The sequence below is a fragment of the Lactuca saligna genome, chromosome 5 (genome assembly GCF_052625555.1).
Source record: "Lactuca saligna cultivar CGN05327 chromosome 5, ASM5262555v1, whole genome shotgun sequence".
In the NCBI taxonomy this organism is placed as follows: Eukaryota; Viridiplantae; Streptophyta; class Magnoliopsida; order Asterales; family Asteraceae; genus Lactuca; species Lactuca saligna.
Window position 1 is genome coordinate 176,292,603 of NC_136421.1, and position 18,822 is coordinate 176,311,424.

General features: G+C 35.4%; 2 protein-coding genes across 2 annotated transcripts; both read right to left on the bottom strand.

The window, feature by feature from the left end:
• Positions 1-6,675: 6,675 nt before the first annotated feature.
• LOC145045974 (uncharacterized) lies at positions 6,676-7,131 on the bottom strand. Its single transcript, XM_078994261.1, has one exon. The coding sequence runs from the start codon at positions 7,129-7,131 to the stop codon at positions 6,676-6,678; it is 456 nt and encodes a 151-aa protein (XP_078850387.1).
• A 1,561-nt stretch (positions 7,132-8,692) lies between these two features.
• Positions 8,693-11,156, bottom strand: LOC144997546 (muniscin carboxy-terminal mu-like domain protein). The gene is made up of 2 exons (XM_078957444.1): positions 11,012-11,156; positions 8,693-10,936 (listed from the first exon to the last, which is right to left on the bottom strand). Exon 2 carries the CDS (start codon positions 10,733-10,735, stop codon positions 8,831-8,833), a length of 1,905 nt encoding a protein of 634 aa, XP_078813570.1. The 5' UTR covers positions 10,736-10,936; positions 11,012-11,156; the 3' UTR covers positions 8,693-8,830.
• Between the last annotated feature and the right edge of the window lie 7,666 nt (positions 11,157-18,822).

The window sequence follows — 18,822 nt, forward strand, 5'->3', positions numbered from 1 at the left end:
TAAGCATAAAGCTTAGTGAGTTCCCCAAAATACCACACATAACACATACTAGCCACTCGAGGCTATAACTCTGTCGGCCCTTGGGGCCTAACTTTGTGGACCCTCTGGTCCTAGCTCTGTGAACCTTCCGGTTTTAACTCTAATATACTCTGATATACACATGGCATAAATCACATAGAAATAATGCAGTGCCACACATCACATAACAAGCATACAATAACTTTGTAACATAACTCTAATTACCACTCAAGGTAAAGTATAGTGAGAACACTCAACTCAGATGTCTCGGTAAATCCCTGACTCGGTAGCAGTATAGTCTAGCCTCCACCTAATCACATAAAGTAAAATAGGCTCATAAATATAACTCTCGAAACTAGACCCAACCCTCTCTTAGCACCCTCAGATGGGTAAAAGTCCATTTTACCCCTCTTTTGACTCAAAGACCCCATTGTTGACCAATCACTAAAAGTCAACAAAGTCAACGGTCAAACTTTGACCTGACTCGTCGAGTGCACTTGGGAGACTCGGTGAGTCTACACATGTCCATTATCTCTCTAGCCTCTCATGATACGTCAATCCTTCCCCCTGCTCAACGGGTTACACCTGGCATGAATCACGGGGCCACCCCGACTCTACTCGTCGAGTTCAATTATGAACTCGGCGAGTTCCACTTGTAATCCTCTACCCCCTTCTAACTCACCGATTCATTCCCCCAACTCGACAAGTTACTCACTGAGTGACTTATGGGAAACCCTAGCCCTACTCGTCAAGTCTGTTCTTGGGACTCGGCGAGTTTATGCCATGCTTATACAGAAATGACCTCCTGAGGTCAGATCTATTCCTCTAACCCATAGATCTGCCCTCCTTGATCATAATAAACACGTAAAGTTTGGATCTTGATGCCCATGCAAAGACCTTATGGCTCTATTTGAAGAAATGGCCTCAATATGCCACCCTAAGCTCATATAACCCAATGACACCCCATAAAGATCAAGGGGCTTAGATCTTTGGACCTCTTTGGATCCAGATCCGCAGCCCCAACACAAGAAGGGACCAATTGCACTATCAATCATGCTCTAAATGGGCTAGAAACCCTAACTCTCAAGGATTAACACCCAAAACTGAAAAAAGATCGAATATATACCTCAAGATGAAGTCCTTAAGCTCTGAAATACATAGATTAGCTCCCTCTTCAGTTTCCTCTTGTCTTGGTCACCTTCTTCTTGCAAAATCACCCACACAAGGATAAAAAATGGCTTCTTTTCTCTCTCAAAATGTTCACACACTCTGGGGTCTCTCTCTATCAACTGGTAGTCGCAATTGAAGTCCATAAGGGCCTTTAAATAGGTCTCAAACCCTGGAAATTAGGGTTTCATTAAACAGCGTGGACTCGCCGAGTCCACTAGTCGACTCGCCGAGTTCGGTCATTAACCCGGATGGAAATTCGTGACTCTACTTGTCGAGTCTAAGCATCAACTCGTCGAGTCTCTCTCAAAATCTCCAAAATAATAAATAAATAATGTACCTGGAAATCCGAATATTACAATTCTCCTCCACTAGAATCAGACTTCGTCTTCGAAGTCTTACTCTGCAAATAGCTCTGGATACTGCTCACGCATCTCTCGCTCCGGTTCCCAAGTCAGCTCGGACCCTTTTCGATGCTGCCACTGGACTTGCATCAGAGGCACTTCCTTGTTTCTCAGAACCTTGATCTTCCGATCCCTAATCGCAACCGGTCTCTTAACATAGTTCAGGCTCGCATCCACCTGAATATCCTCTAATGGTACCATTGCTGATTCGTCGGCAATACACTTCCTCAACTGCGAAACGTGAAAGGTGTCATGAATTTGGCCCAACTCTGCAGGTAACTCTAACCGGCACGCTACCCAACCTACCCTCGTAATCACTCGGAATGGACCAATATAACGGGGCCCTAGCTTGCCCCTCTTCCTGAACCAGATCACCCCTTTCCAAGGAAATACCTTCAGGAGTACGAAGTCACCGACCTGGAACTCGAGCTCTGACTGCCGTCTATCCGCATAACTCTTCTAATGGCTCTGGGCCATCAGTAACCTCTATCTGACCTACTGAATCTACTCGGTCGTCTGAAGCACAATCTCGGTACTACCCATCACATGTTGCCCAACCTCTCCCTAGCAAATGGGGGTCCGACACCTCCTCCCATATAACAGCTCAAAGGGTGGCATACTAATGCTCGAATGATGGCTGTTGTTATAGGAAAACTTAGCCAAAGGCAAAATGTGTCCCAACTCCCACCGAAATCCAGTACACATGCCCGAAGCATGTCCTCGAGCGTCTGAAAAACCATCACACGTAAAAAAAATCGGAACTAATAAAATAATAATGTAAAAGATTAGAACCGTTTACTAAGAAAATTAAAGCAAAATATTTAAATATTAAATATTAATTGGAACTAATAATATAATAATTATATTAATATAATGATTAATAAGTAATAATAATTAGTTGGAATTACTAAGGAGTTAAAAAAGCCAAAACTAGATAATAATAATAATAATAATAATAATAATAATAATAATAATAATAATAATAATAATATAACAGACAAAAGAGTTAAAAAAATAAATAAATAAATAAATAAATAAAAAGATTGCAACAACATTTGGCTCATTTGAGACTCGAAAATCCCAACCTAATGTTAATTAAGGGTTAAATGTTTTTAAAATATATTAAAAAATAAGGAGCAAAAAGTATAATTTGGAGCAATGGTAAGATTCCCTATATGTCCAAAACACTAACATATTGACTTTACTAAAAAATATAAAAGAAATGCTAGTTTATTTCAAAATTTTGAAGTTATCAAATTAGGCTTTTGTATCTATTTGGGATATTTAGGAAATCTGTAAAAAAATCCTTAAAATTTTATTTTATTAATACAAAAGTCAATCCAGATTTTTTTTTAATTAAATCAAAAAAACCGGTTAACACTTGCAGGTTAACATAATAATAATAATAATAATAATAATAATAAAATAAAATGTTCCTAGGTGATGCCAGTTTTCAAGATTTTTATGAAAATAAACAATTAGAGATAGTTTTTTTGTTAACAGAGTTAAAATTAAATGACATTCCTTACAATTTTCATTTTATATATATTAAATTAATGAAGAAAACTCATATTTATTTATTAAAAAACTCAAAATAAAAATACCATCTACATAATTTTCACTAAAAAAACTCATTTCTTTATTTATTAAAAAACACAATAATGATACTTTATAAATGAATTTTTGTTTTTTTTTTTTTTTTGTGATTTGGTTTTTTTTGTGATTTCTTCGATAAATATCATTACTATATATTAATTGTAGCATGAGTTTGTATATCTATGGTAATTTTTATAACGTTCTTTGCAACTATTTAACTATGTTGGAATCCGAGTTATATGTTGTATAACAACTTGAACTTAATTTGATCATTTCTAAAAAAGTAGAAACTTCATCCATTGTGATTCTTTACACCTAAGTCACATTTTTTACACCCTAGTCTCTTGAAAAATTAACAATAAAGGTAGCATGTAGCCTTGAAACGCGCTTCATTCGACAAATCAACAAATTCGTCTTAAATTGTATAGGCTATATAGTGTATCTTAATAATTGTAGTTATCATATATAATTCAAGAGGGTTTTGTTGATTTGTCGTATGAAGTGTGTTTCTAGGTCAAATGCATAACGGAATCCGGATCTTAGGATAACCACAAGTTGTTTTAGTCTTTTGTCATATTTATCTATTGCCTTATTAGATAACTGTTAGTTCGGATCCTTGTATATAAGGATCAATATGTTTACTTTGTATGTGTTGAGAGTTCAATCAATGAAATAGAAACGTTCCGTGTTATCAGATTCTTTATGGTATCATAGCAATAGATCCATTAAGGAAGTCACAGGTCAACGACGATCATGACATGAGAGAAGGGAGAAGGCAACAAGAATACTAAAGACACCATCGATGCCAACTCATCCTACTACATCCATCTGTCTGACTAGCCCAAGAAAATGTAGGTTAATGATGTATCGAATGACAACAACTTCAATGAATGGAAACATGAGATGATGAATTTTTTGTTTGTAAAGAACAAAATAGGATTGGTCAAAGCATCAATCAAGAAACCAAAATCTACATATCCCATCTACATGGCATTGGTCACAATCCTGTCTTTCATAAGCATACAAAGCACGAAGGAATGGGTTGCTACTTTGTAAGAGAAAGTGTAGAGACAAAGGATATAGTGCCTATAAGGATCAAAATGCAAGATCAGTTACCTGACTTGCTAACTAAACCTCTCGGTTCAGAACGTCTTAAGCTGCTATCATGCAAGTTGGGCATTCGGAATCTTCATGCTCCAACTTCAGGGGGAGTAACGGAATCCGGATCTTTCTATTAGGATAACCACAAGTTGTTCTAATCCTTTGTCGTATTTATCTATTGTCTTATTAGATAATTATTAGTTCAAATCCTTGTATGTACATGTTGAGAATTCAATCAATGAAATAGAAACATTGGTATCTTTATTTTGAATTTTTTTAATCATTAAATGTGAGTTTTCTTTATTAATTTAGTAGATATAAAAAGAAATGTTTTCAAAAAAAATCCTTCAGTTTTAACCCTATTAACAAAAAAGTTATATCCGATTGTTTATTTTTAGAAAAGTCCTTAAAAATTTTAGAAAATCTCTGAAAACCAACATTAGCCAGAAACAAAAGTTTTCATTTTGCAAATGTTTACCGATTTTTGGGCTTAATTGTAAAATAATAATAATAATAATAATAATAATAAAAGATGGCTTTGTGTTAATTGAGCCAAATTTTAGGGATTTTTTTTCCAACTTTCCCTCTCTTTCATCTCATAGCAAGTGTTTGCACAAATTATAAAATTATCAAATATGCAAAGAAAGTGTGATATAACGTAGGATTACCCGTGAAACTGAGACCTTAATCACCGGTATGAAGGTCGCTAATGGTAATCATTTAGTATTTAAGCAACTAAAAATGAAGTTGTCATACATTTGAGACATGAACAAAAAAGACCGAGACCAAACCGATCTAAGACGTGATCGGACGGGAAAAAGTCTAATCCCAAACAAGACCTGACCGAAAAAAGAGCAGCACGATACCGTCTGAAACCGGTCCCAAAAAGAAAAGACCGGTCCTAAAAAACGCCAGACTGATTCGAGACCGATCTTAAAAAAGATTAATTACAGATTTTTTAGTCGCATGCCCAACTTTTTCCATGTTTGCTATTATTAAATTTTAGTGTATCATTTAGTAAATTTTGATATATTATTTTAGTAATAATCATGCATTTGTAAATGAAAAAACTCGAAACAGAAAAAATCAAAACTAAACCAAAAAAAAAAGAACATGCAAAGACAATGAGACGAATCAATAAAGACCGAGACAATTCAAAAAAAAAAAAACTTGTTCGAGACCATTCATAACCGGTCCAAAAAAAATGACCGATTCAAAGCCACCAAACCGTTTCAAGACAAACGCAATACCTAATATGCATCTACGTTTGAATCCCACTACACAAGCTACATTATATGAGCCCAAATTGGATGAAATGTACACTGCATTTGGAAAATTGGAAGAAAAAAATGAGAATAAATTTGAAAAAGTTAAGACATTATAGAAAAAGTTGCATTTTTCTAGATTTATCTACTAGGCTGGTGGATGTGGTGTCATATTTGTCACAGTCCACGTAGGCGTCACATCACACTTTACACATTCTTACCAAAAGTTGTCGTTTGGTAGGCGTGAATTGTCATTCTTGTCATCAATGTTTTAAAAACCGGTTGGACCAAGAATCGGGAGAAGGAGCGATTCAACTATCATCGGTTTTACATTGATTTCTGAACCGGATTGAACCGACCGGTTTTTAGAAAAACCCAGTTGAACTGGTCAAAATAAACCGGTTAAATCGAATAAAAGCACATGAAAAAAAAATTTACATAATAAACTTTGGTGATTTTTTCAAATCTATGTAGTTTTTTCTAAATAAAAATATATGGTAAATGTTATAAAGTTTTTTGATGTGTTTGTATTCATCTAAAACTATATTTCGTTTCGATATTATACTTTATTTTCTTTTTGACGTATATAAATTGATAGAAACACTAAAACTTATGGTTATGTGTTATTTTAATGTATTTGAATTTATTTACAACGTATTTTTATGTGTATTTTTAATGGTTGAACTTGTAAGTATCAAATTCAAAATTTATATATGTATGTATGTGTAGGAAAATAGAAAAAAACATGAAAACTATAGAAACCGATTCACCCGACGGTCAAACTGGTTAAATCGGTTGAACCGTGAACCAGTCACCATACCGGTTCAACTAAAAAACCGATTTTTAAAACATTGCTTGTCATGCTACCTTTTTTTAGTATACAATATAAATCTTTCAAACATAACAATTTTTAAAAAACTAAAAATTCATTAAACTTAAAATAAAAACATAGAAATTCAAAATAACAACAAACACACCAAAAAAATAAAATTAAAAATTAAAAACATACAAACTAAAATTACAAAACCTAGATAAACCTAAAGAACATCTTGATCGGAAAATTGACCTTCCAAATCGTCGACCGGTTCGGTGTTAAGATCGATGTGGTTGACGTTCCAAATATGTTACGTTAAGTCCTTACGAAAAACATGATGCGTCTCAACATCAATAGCTAGTACCCTCTTCGACATGTATTCCGCGCTTCCAACCTCAAAAGTTTGTATCGGTGGAACGATTTCATTTTCGTTATACTCACATATTGCATTGCATTCGTCTTTGAGAATCATATTATACAATATGATACAAGTATACACCACTTCGTTCATTTTCTTCTCCTCCATATACGGTGCGGGATATTTAAGAATATGGCAACATTTTTTTAAAGCTCCAAATGTTCGTTCAACATCCTTTCTCGCCTCTTGAGTTCTCTTAAACTTCAACATTTTCCAATCATTTGGACAAGACAATGCATTCACAAAACAAGCACGCTCTGGATAGATCCCATCCACCAAATAATACTCGTTCCTATACGATGTTTCAGCTACTTGAAAACAGGAGTATGGTGCAGTCGCGTTGTACATGTCGTCAAGTAACAAAGATATGTTAAGAACATTGATGTCATTAAGGGAGCCAGCTAAGCCAAAGAATACATGTCATACCCACATATCATGTGACGCCACCACTTCAAGTATAACGGTTGGATAACCATAATCGCCTCGGGTGTATTGCCCTTTATGGGCATTCGGACAACAACCTCATGCCTAGTGGAGGCAATCTAGGCTTCTTAACATTCTAGGAAATCGTGCATGTTTGAATGATGAGCATATAATTGTTGGATGTCACTACAAGTAGGTTTGCGCAGATATCGTGGACCATATAATCTCATAACATACTTGCAAACTTTGTGAAGGCTAGTTCGTGCTACACGTCCGGACATCCTAAGGTTCTCCTCTAGTGCATCGGGGCAAATGGCATACGCTAATTGACGAAGTGCGGCGGTGCATTTTTGCATAGGAGTAAAACAAATTGTACCTCTAGCATCTCGACGTTGTTGAAAAAAATAGACACGCTGACGTGACATCGTTGATTATACGCAAAAAATAGAGATTTATGCATACGGAACCAACAACGAATATAATATCCTATAAAGTTGGCATTATCCACAAAGTAATCTTGCATGAGTCGATCATTAACCGGCTCACGAAATCTTTATGTATCTACTCTTACTCCGACATGCATTCTAAGCATTTTCTTCTTGTAGTCGTTCGATCATCTGTTCAGCCTCTTGAATAACCTATATAGTCGTTTCAAACAAGACATCAAACATATCTGATGAAGATGAGGAAGAAGACATTTTGAAAGAGTATATTTGAGTTGGAAGTTGATATTATAAGTTAAAATGGATTGAAGTTGTAGTATTTATAAGAGGTTTAAAAAAATTAAATTAAATTAAATTGAAATAGTTGTTGCCAGCTATCCTCATCTTCCCATTGGTCATCAATACTCGACATATATGAACCTTAATGCCGAGCCGAGGGTCGGCTCGGTATGCACCGAGGTTGCCAAGCCCACACCCACCAGTCTTATAGCAAACTCCATTGTTGGCTGGGAACACAAAAATGATAATTTTTTGATCTTTTTTGAACTCCAAACAATACACGAAGGATATCAAATTAAAAAACAAACATTTAATACATACTATTTTATAACCACATAATACATAATAACTAATTTTTAAATTTCTAAAATTACACACCAATTTCTTTATATGCGTAATGGCTAGATTACAACATCCTACTTTCTCCTTTATTTAAATACTACAACATCCTACTTCCATGTTACATCATTGCCATTCTTTGGTTTCTTTTAGAAACCATTGCAATAACTTGTCGATTTTTCGAATTTACAATGAGGTAAAATAAAATAAAATGACCTAACAAAGCTATAATATACAAATAAATAAAAGTACATTGGTGTTCTCGATGTTATACTTGCAAAAAGCTGTCAAAAGTACAACTATCAAACAGAAGTTGTATGAGAGTTTTAATTCCAATGTAAATTTTAACAGTGCAAACTACAATGTGGGCCAACCCTGTAGATTTTAACAGTGTGGGCTACAGTGTGGGCCAACCTAGGGGTTGGTTAAAGAAAGATAAAACTTTGATCATAACAAACAATTCAAATTCTACAATACAAAGAATACTAAAAAAATCCACTTCAAACCACATACAATAAAAAACTAAACCAAACAATAACACCACAAAACAAAGATTCAAACATTCAATTACAAGTATAAACTCCACTTTCAAACCTATGCCCAACCTCATAAAAGTCCGTTTTACCCTCGGAAACATTCAACAAAGAGATCCCAGACAGCGACTTCACTCCCTCATAACAAAACTTGACAAACCCAACAACCTCCACCTCCTCCCCACCATCTTCCCCACTACTATCAACAGGCATCCTAGCCCTCAATCTCACAGGATTCCCTTTCAATGGAATCTCATCAACATGCCATTGTAACTCCCTTTCAGACCTATTCAACACAGCTTTAGGTGACACCTTTAAAAGTCTCGGGTCAACCGGAAGTTTAAGAACAAAAGTCACATCGGTCAAAGGGGAAGGTAGATCAGGGTTTGACACGTACTGAATCATTACAGACAATAATGTCCCACTATGGCGTTTCACTAATCGGACTCTTAAAGGTAGAGGGGTAAAACGGGGTAAAAAACTGTACTTTAAAATGGGTATTGGTTGATCTGAATTTGGGGTTTTCAAATGGAATGTTTGGTTTCCTAAACTGGTTATAGAAGAAGTATTCATCACAAAGCGTTTAACCCCGTTTGTGTTTTCAACTCGGAAAGAAAATTCGGTTTCTTGATTGTTATTATTGTTATCAGAAGATTTAGGAGGAAGAGTTTTTAAGAAAACAGTACCCATTAATCCGGATCTTGCAAGTAAAGATTCGCGAAATTCTGCGTTGATTTCTTCACGAATGTACATTTCGGGGCCTTTCATTTCGGGTTTTTTGACTAGGAGTTCTTCGAGAGGTTGTTCGGGTTCAGGGGCGTTTTTGGTAATTGGGGTGTTGGAGGTTTCTAATAGTTCAAGTCCACCTAGACCTTCGTGTTTTTGTACTTTCTTTGAATCGACAAATTCGGATGCATCTAAACCTCCACCCCAAGCTTGGTTTATACCTTCGAAATCTTCAGGTAAAGTGGACCCATCTTTGCTGAATTCTATGCCTCCATAATCGCCTTCAAAGCCTTCAACACCAATGTGAGTTGACTCGGTTGCTGCAGCTGGTGGTAGTGTGGTGACTTCGAGTCCAGATAGAACAATTGCCATGTCGGAAGCTTGATCTTTATCTTTCTTGAAACCACCAACAAGATCGACTGGTTTGTTGAGATTGTCACTGGCTGCGAATGGATCTTTTTCTGTTTGATCATCTTCTTGTTTTGAAGAGTCTTCTTGTTGTTCGATTGGTGGGCCCTGTTCTGTTCGGGCTAGGGTGGCTGCCACCTCATCACCGGCTTCTAGGGTTTCGGGAGGGAGTTCGAATGTAGCAGATGAGAAGGCTAACTCACTTGATTCATGTTCGGATGAATGAGCTTCAATGTTGTTCCAGGAATCTGCTCCTCTGATTTTGCTTTCTGTGCTTTGAGCTGAATGAACCATTTTGGCTATGCTATCTCCATGTAAAGATGCAAGCATTGCAGCTAGTCTGATGTTGCTAACACCTCTTAGAACAATATCCAAAGCCATGTAGATCTCTGCGTATTTTCTACCAAGTTTTTCAGGTGTAACATCGACTCCACGACAAGCAGTAACAATCACACTCACTGCTTGGTTCACGATACTAATGCATTCGAACACATTGTTCACGCAATCATCATCAACTGTCGTGATCCCCAACACATAGATTGAATTCACCAACCTGTAAACGACACGGTAGCGGCTCTCAACACCGACGATGACTTGTCCACTGGAGGCAGCCAGCGGGTCGTCTCCTAAAGAGGTGTCGCCGTCCTCCGCATTCTGGTTTTTTCCGGTGGCAAAAGCAAGACGCGTTTGCCGGAAAGCTGAAAGGGCGACCAGCGCTCGAGCCGGAGGGAACCACTCGCGTGTTTGGAGAAGGATATCGGATCCATTTGTAGGTTGGAGAGATAAAGCTAAACAGGACATGTCTGTATAACTTTAACCCTAAATTTGATTAGATCTAGGGTTTATATCGATGATTAAATTGACGGTTGAAAAACTGAAGCTGTTCGGATCGGTTTAATCTTCGGAATTCATCATGAGATCATTAATCAGGTGAATTGTGATTAATGTGATATTCAAAGTAGAGATCGCATAGAGAGTGTAGATTTTCGCGGATGAATGAATCTGAAATTGAAATTGCGCAATGAATTGGTTGAAATTTAGATTTGTATAACTACGTGGATTGAGAAATCAACTTACTGTTATAGCATCTGATGTGTATATTTACGTTCCTCGAAGATTAATTGAAACTGTGAGCTTGATTGTCGATTGATTGCTGATCAGAATCTTGAAGAGAGGAGATCAAAAAAGTGCTGAAGAAACAAAAAGAATAGAGCCGATTAGATGGAAATATTTCGGACAGGTAGATTCGGCTATCAATGGGCCTTTTCCTAAGCCCAAATATAAATATAGATGGACTCCTTTCTTAAAAAGAACATAATGTTTCATAAAACTTGATTAAAAAGTAATAATTTATTATAGAATATACATCGAAATATGATCTTTCAATATCATTGTAACATGGTTTATATTTCAAAAATATTTTTAATGCATTTAGGTAAGTATTAATTATAAGGAATATTATCATAATTAAATTGGATAAAAATTAATAATAAATTATATTTTTTATAATGGGATTTTCTAATATGTGCCCTAAGGGCACATATAATAAGCATTAATTGAAGATATATATTACCATAATTAATTATAAAATACATTAATAATAAGAAATATTACCATAATTACATGTGAAGTGCATTAATAATTTCCATAATAAATGCATTTCGAATTTAATTATGATAATATTTTTTATAATTAATACTTCTTATGTGTGCTCTTAGAGCACATATTAGAAAATCTCTTTTATAATTAATATATTATACATTTGATTATGGTAATATTGGATATAATTAATGTTTATCAAATTTAATTATGGTAATATTTATTATAATTAATATTATAATTAACATATTTCTTATATGTGTCATTAGGAGATATATTAGAAAATCCATTACTTAAAATCATATTATTAAACTATGGGTCAAACTCTAACATTGTATTTAAGGGGTGTTAAGGAGTGTTTTTTTGAATTCTCAAAATGTTTTTAGATGAAAATGTTTATTGGCTTACAGTGGTGGTAAAAAGATTTTTTTTTTAAAGTGTTAGAATTAGCTTTTATGTTGAAAAAGCCAATAAGTCAATAAGTTAAAAGTGTTTAGCTTAAAAATTATTTTTTAAGTTATTTTGGTTAAAAATCTAAAAGCAGTTTCAAAAAACTAAGTTTTACATGCTTTTTAGAAAATGTTTTTGAAACTAACCGAAAAGCTATTCTGAAAATTGTTTTTGAGTTTATCAAACACTTTTTTTACTTATTAACTTTTCAAAAAACTAATAAATCAATAAGTTATTTTGAAAAGCAATCTCAAACACCCTGAAGTAAAGTTATAATATACGTAAAAGCTTTGGTATTTTTACGGTTTAACCGTTGTATTTTTTTCGAACAATGAAAACAAATAACTTTTTGGAAAAAAAAAAAAAAAAAAAAAAAAACAAAAAAAACTTCACTATGAATCTATCACTCCAGTTTACTTGGCGTTAACTAGGAGTGTAAGTGAGTCGAACTACTCATAAACTATTCGGGATCGACTCGTTAAGCTTGACTCAAGATCGAATTAAATGAGCCCGAGCCGAGCTCAAACCTAAATATGAGGCTCGTTTATTAAATAAGCTCGAGCCAACCTTCAATCAGTGAGCTTGCGAGCCTAAACGATCCTATACATAATATATATTATTATTTTTTTTATATATTAAAATAAAAATATATTTGAGAATTAGGGATTTAGGATATTAGTAAATGAGTTTCTTAACGAGTTTGAGTCGAGTTTAAGCTTATTTAGGCTCATCAGACAATAAACGAGTTGATCTCTCAAATCCAAGTCAAGCTTGTATAATTCTCTACGAGCTCGAGCCGAGCTTCGTACAATAAAACTTGAATCGAGTCAAGCTCGAGCCCCTCATAACTTAAACGAGCCCGAACCAAACCTAACCAAGCTCGAGCTCAACTAAGCTCGTTTACACCCTTAGTGTTAACATAGATTTTAGTTAACCCATATGGAATCATATCTACTTCCAAAAACAACATCATCGAACTTTTTGAAGTGACTTCTCATTTATCCATATGGAATCATATGTATTTCCTAAAACAATATCCTACCCTTTCTGAAGTGACTTCTTGATTACGCATAATATATATATATATATATATATATATATATATATATATATATATATATATATATATATATATATATATATATATATATATATAATTTGCTAAATAGGAAAATGATAGTCATTTTTAGGAAGCAAAGTTATTTCATAAAATATGTATATATAAGATCATATATATGTAAATAGAAGTCATATTACTTTTAATACTTGTTAAACCAAAAATGCGGAGTAAAAAAAAAATATATCAAAAATATATGAATTTTAAAAAAATGTAATTAAACCTCCAAAGAAAAAAATCAACTTTATGGATATGAAAACCAAAGCATAAAATATTGGATATAGATTCTTGTTGGTTACGTTATTTATCCTTATCTTCTAGTAGGTTCCTTATGTTTTATCCTAGTCTGTTTTTTCTGTTTTAGCTATATAGCCCTCTTGTAAAGATTTTGATATATGATAATACATAACCAGAGCTGATTATCTGCTCTTTGATTTTCTCATGGTATCAGAGCAATCACTGTTGGATTAGTGTCTAAGTCCATAACTATATTTAATATGTACTTGACCCGGTTGTGCATGGTTCTTTTGGGTTGCCTTCACCAAAGCAAGTGGACATGATGATTTATGGAGAGAGAGAGAGAGAGAGAGAGAGAGAGAGAGAGAAAGGGGTTATTATGGTTTGTTAATATATTATATGAATAATTTATTAAAAGAGAAATCGTATTAGTTAGTTAATTTTAATCAAGAATTAATTAGGAAATTAATTTTGTATTAAAAGAGATTAATTGAACTAAAGGGACTGATATTGTCAATTATAAGATAGTTGGATTTGGGTTGTGGATCCCTATGGAAATGAGGGGACGAAATTAGAATGGAAGCCCACTCAGATTTCGTCTAAGGGCCTTATTCCAGAAGGTTCTTGGAGCTGCTTAGGGCCTTAGCTATCTAATTAGGGTTTTGACTAAAACCCTAACACCTCAGATATTTAAGGACCCATAAGGCAACAAATTTCGGCCACCTGAGAAACCCTAAAGTTACTATAGCCAAAATTGTGCCTCCTCACCCTCTTTTCTCGGTCATCTTCTTTCCTTGGTGTTTGTAAGCCATTAGAGGTATTACACTTGTGATACTAAGCTCTTGAAGATTGAAGATTCTTGTTGCTATCAAATGTAATCATCTATACTTATATTAGATGTAGATTTCGAATTTTATAGTATGCTAGTTTAGGGTTTACAAGCTTTGGATAAATTCGCATGTACAATAGAGAAACCTAAATCCAAAGCTTTAGGGTTTTGCATGTGCACATAGGAATGTTCTTTTGCTAAAAACTCATCAGTGGTATCAAAGCCAGGCTTGGTTTCTATTGTATTTGATGCATGGTGTGTTTATTCATTGCTTAGAATCGATTTTTATGTCATCTGCTTGACAGACTCGTCGAGTCCTATGAGATACTCGACAAGTAGGGTGAACTCGGCGAGTTCTATGAGGGACTCAGCAAGTCGGGCTGTCAAATAGATGGATTTTCAGGATTTTGGCTTATTTTGACTTGGGGTAATTACCAAATTTGTTGTTGATTAATCAAATCTGAATTTTATTGATTCTATGTGATTATCTTAGTCAAAATAAAATATATTTATCATTTAATTAGATAATTATTGCCTTATATGATAAATCTTACTTATTTGAATTATTTGATCAATTATCTTGCATGAAATTGGATTAGGTCAAAATTAGAAAACCACCAATTAATTGTTTAATTGTTTTATTTGAATTTTGATCTAGATAGTTTTGAAATGTTTCAAAACTTACCCTTAAGTTTTGGAATTTAAATTTATTAATTAAAAGTTTAATTTTGAATTAATTAAATTCCAAACCATAGAATTTTACAAGTTTAAAATTCAACCCTATGCTGTTATAATATTATAAGAATAATTATTATATATGTATAAGATAAATGCTAGTCTTACCATTAGTAGGCCCCATTCACGAAGCCGATTTATAAGGGGGGTATAAGGTTGCTACCTATAAAATGGCAGTTTTATGAGTGTTCACTCTCACCCACCGCTTCCTTGATTGGTGGAGGGTCATTAACCGAATGGGTATGATAGGGTAACTAATTCCCCATTAAAAGTATAATGATTAATAAAGTAACTACATGTTTTTATAAAAATCTCAATCTTAGTTACTTTATGAAAAATGTGAATTTGATGTTATTCCATGAAATTACACTTTGTACCCTTGCTATGACGTTAGTGAAGCGTGTGTGGTTAACCGACACACTAATTTGGGTCTAAGAAAAGGTGGCAAAGGGTGACTCGATGTTTGTCATAGATCAATGGAGCATGTGTGGCTAACCAGCACATTGATTAGGTGATTATAACATTGAGGGAACCATGTACATTTTCATGGTTATTCACACCTTGTTTGTGATCATCGGTATCCCAGTCACAAACTTGAAAGACATATCGAGATTTAAACATGTCATTGAAAAGATCAATAAATGTCAAAGGATATAGGAGTTTCAAAACATTTAAAACTTAATTTCTTTTGTTTTTCATGGTGGAAATCAGTGAATTGTCATTCATTTACCTTCAAATTTTTTTGTTGTTTAGATTACGGCATCCCTCTTCTAAATTGCAAATAATGTTGTTGGGTCCTAGCCATAATTTCTCATTTGGGTGTTTAATTGGGGATTCTTATCTAATCAAACTTTGTCACCTTTCTCTTTCAGATGTCTAACCCGAACAACAATGCTTCCGGCTCATTCTCACGCATGAATTTGTGTGGGGGTGATCTTCGACAGAAACAATTTCAATGATTGGATCCGCAACATAAGGATGGTCACTCGCTATGAGGACAAGGAGTATGTCCTCAAAAAGGAACTAAATGAAGTGGATGTCAACACTGCTACTCCCGAGGAGATCGTTGACTTTGAGGCCCATAAGCGTGATGTCACGAAAGTACATTGCATCATGCTAGCGACCATGGTGAACTCTAAAAGTCCTACGAGGACTTCTATCCTTATGAAATGCATCAGGATTTAATAGACAGGTACCACCAGAGTGCCATGCAGGAGAGGTACGAGATCATCACTTTGATGATCACGACCAAGATGAGGGACGGAGAGTCTGTCACTGTTCATCTGCAGAAGATGCAAAGATATGTCAGCCGCCTGCAGAAGTTAAATGTTAACTTCAATGAAGAGTTAGTTATTGATATTATTCTTCACTCCTTGCCTCCTTGCTACAACCAGTTCCGCATGACCTACCACATGAACAAATAGGAGGTCATGTTGAGCAAGCTTCAAGGCTAAATTCGTTGCACCAACTCCTACTACTACAGTTGCCCCCATCTTGGCTATTAGGCAGGGGAAGGGTAAGAAGAGGAAGGCTCCTTCAAAGAGCCACCATAAGGGAAAGTCCCATGATAGCACCTCTTCTAGTGGAACTAAGGCTGGTCCTGCTAGACCCACCTCCAACCCAAAGGATGCAGAGTGCGACTACTACCATGAGAAGGGGCATTGGAAACGAAGCTACCCAAAATATCTGCAAGATATCAAGGATGGAAAGATCAATCCCTCCTACACAGGTATTTATAATATTCAATATAATGATTCATCACATGCTATTTCTTGGGTTCTCGATACAGGGTGTTGTTTTCACATTTGTTCTGATTTGTAGGGCCTAAGAAGAAATAGGGATATGGAGCATGGGAAGATAAACTTGATCATGGGGAACAGAAGATCGTCGCCTATCACAAAGATTGGAGTTTACTCTTTAGTGCTTAGTAATGGATTAGGACTAGATTTGAATATATGTTGTTATTCGCCTGAAATGGCAAGAAATATCATTTCTTTTCATGGTTTGTATAGACAAGGATTTAGATATTCATTTAATAATGAAAAGGGTTATATTAATGCTTATCTTAATGGCATTTTCTATTTTGAAGCATTTCCTTGTAATGGAATATATGAAATTGTGATGGTTGTAAACAATTTAGGAAATGATGTGTTGTGTATCGATTCTTCTATTAGTTTGGATAAAGCATGTTTGTGGCATTGTCGTCTTGGACATGTCAACAAGAAATGCATAACCTAACTCTAAAAGGATGGAGTGTTGGAGTCATTCGACCTTAGGGATGATGATGTGTGCGAGTCTTGTTTGCTTGGAAAGATGATCAAGTCACCCTTCACTGGTACTTATGAAAGGGGTGAAGGTTTATTGGATCTCATACACACCGATGTGTGTGGGACATTTAGTTCCACCACAAGGGATGCAAGCCGCTTGCATGTGACTTTCACCAATGATTATAGCAGATATGGGTATATATACTTAATCAAGCACAAGTCAGAAACCTTTGAAAAGTTCAAAGAGTTTAAGCAGGAAGTGGAGAATCAGTTGGGTAGGAAAATCAAGATGTTGTGATCCGATCGAGGTGGACAGTACCTAAGTCTTGAATTCCATGACTACCTCAAGGAATGCAGAATTATTTTGCAATTGACGCCTCCTAGGACACCATAGTTGAATGGTGTGGCTGAGAGGTGTAATCGAACCTTGCTAGACATGGTTCATTCCATGATGAGTCGTGCTTCGCTACCTATCTCATTCTGGGGGTATGCCTTAGAGATTGTCGCCCATATCCTTAATTTAGTCCCTACAAAAAAGGTTGCAAAAACACCTCACGAGATGTGGATAGGGAAAGCTCCCTCGTTGGCACAAATCAAGGTTTGGGGTTGCGAGGCTTTCGTAAGACGAGAGACTCACGACAAGCTCGAACCTCGTAGTGAGCAATGTATTTTCATCGGCTACCCACAGAAGTCCTTTGGATATCTCTTCTATAGACCGAGTGACAATGTTGTCTTCGTTGTGAGGAGAGGGGTTTTCCAAGAGTGAGAACTCATAAGCCAAAGACACAGTGGGAGGAAAATTGATCTTGAAGAGCTTCAAGAGTCAAGTGTGAAGGAACCTCTAACACTGGCGCTCAACCCGAGGAGGAAAATCCAGTTGAACCGATTGATGAGTTCTTACCTTTTAGACGTTCCAGTAGAGTTAGTGTTCCACCTATGTTATATGGTTTTCATATAACAAGTGAAGGTGACACGTTTATTAGTAACGGCACACTAATAAGTTTGGATGAACCTAACAGCTACAAGGAAGCCATGGCAGGTCGGGAGTCTACAAAATGGAAAGAGGCTATGGACAACGAGATTCAGTCCATGTATGAAAACCAAGTTTGGAATTTGGTTGAGAATGTACCAGGTCGTAAGATGGTCGGGTGCAAGTAGATCTTCAAGAAGAAGAACGACATGGATGGGAAAGTACACACTTATAAGGAGTGATTGGTTACGAAGCGCTTTACTCAAACTCCCAGAGTTGGCTATGATGATACCTTCTCACCAGTTGCGAAGATAAAGTCTATTAGGGTGATTTTATCCATAACTGCATTTCATGATTATGAAATATGGAAGATGGATATCAAAACTACTTTCCTTAATGGGAAGTTGGATAAGGATGTTTACATGAGTCATCCAAAGGGTTTTGTCGATGAAAATCATCCTAATAGGGTGTAAGCTTGATAAGTCCATTTATGGATTGAAACAAGCATCTCGCAGGTGGAATCTTTGTTTCGACGAGAAAGTCAAAGAGTTTGGCTTCCTGTGATGCGAGGATGAGTCATGTGTATATGTCAAAGCCGGTGGGAGTATAGTTAGCTTCCTCATATTATATGTCGATGACATTCTACTCATAGGAAACGACATCCCAACACTGCAGGAAGTTAAG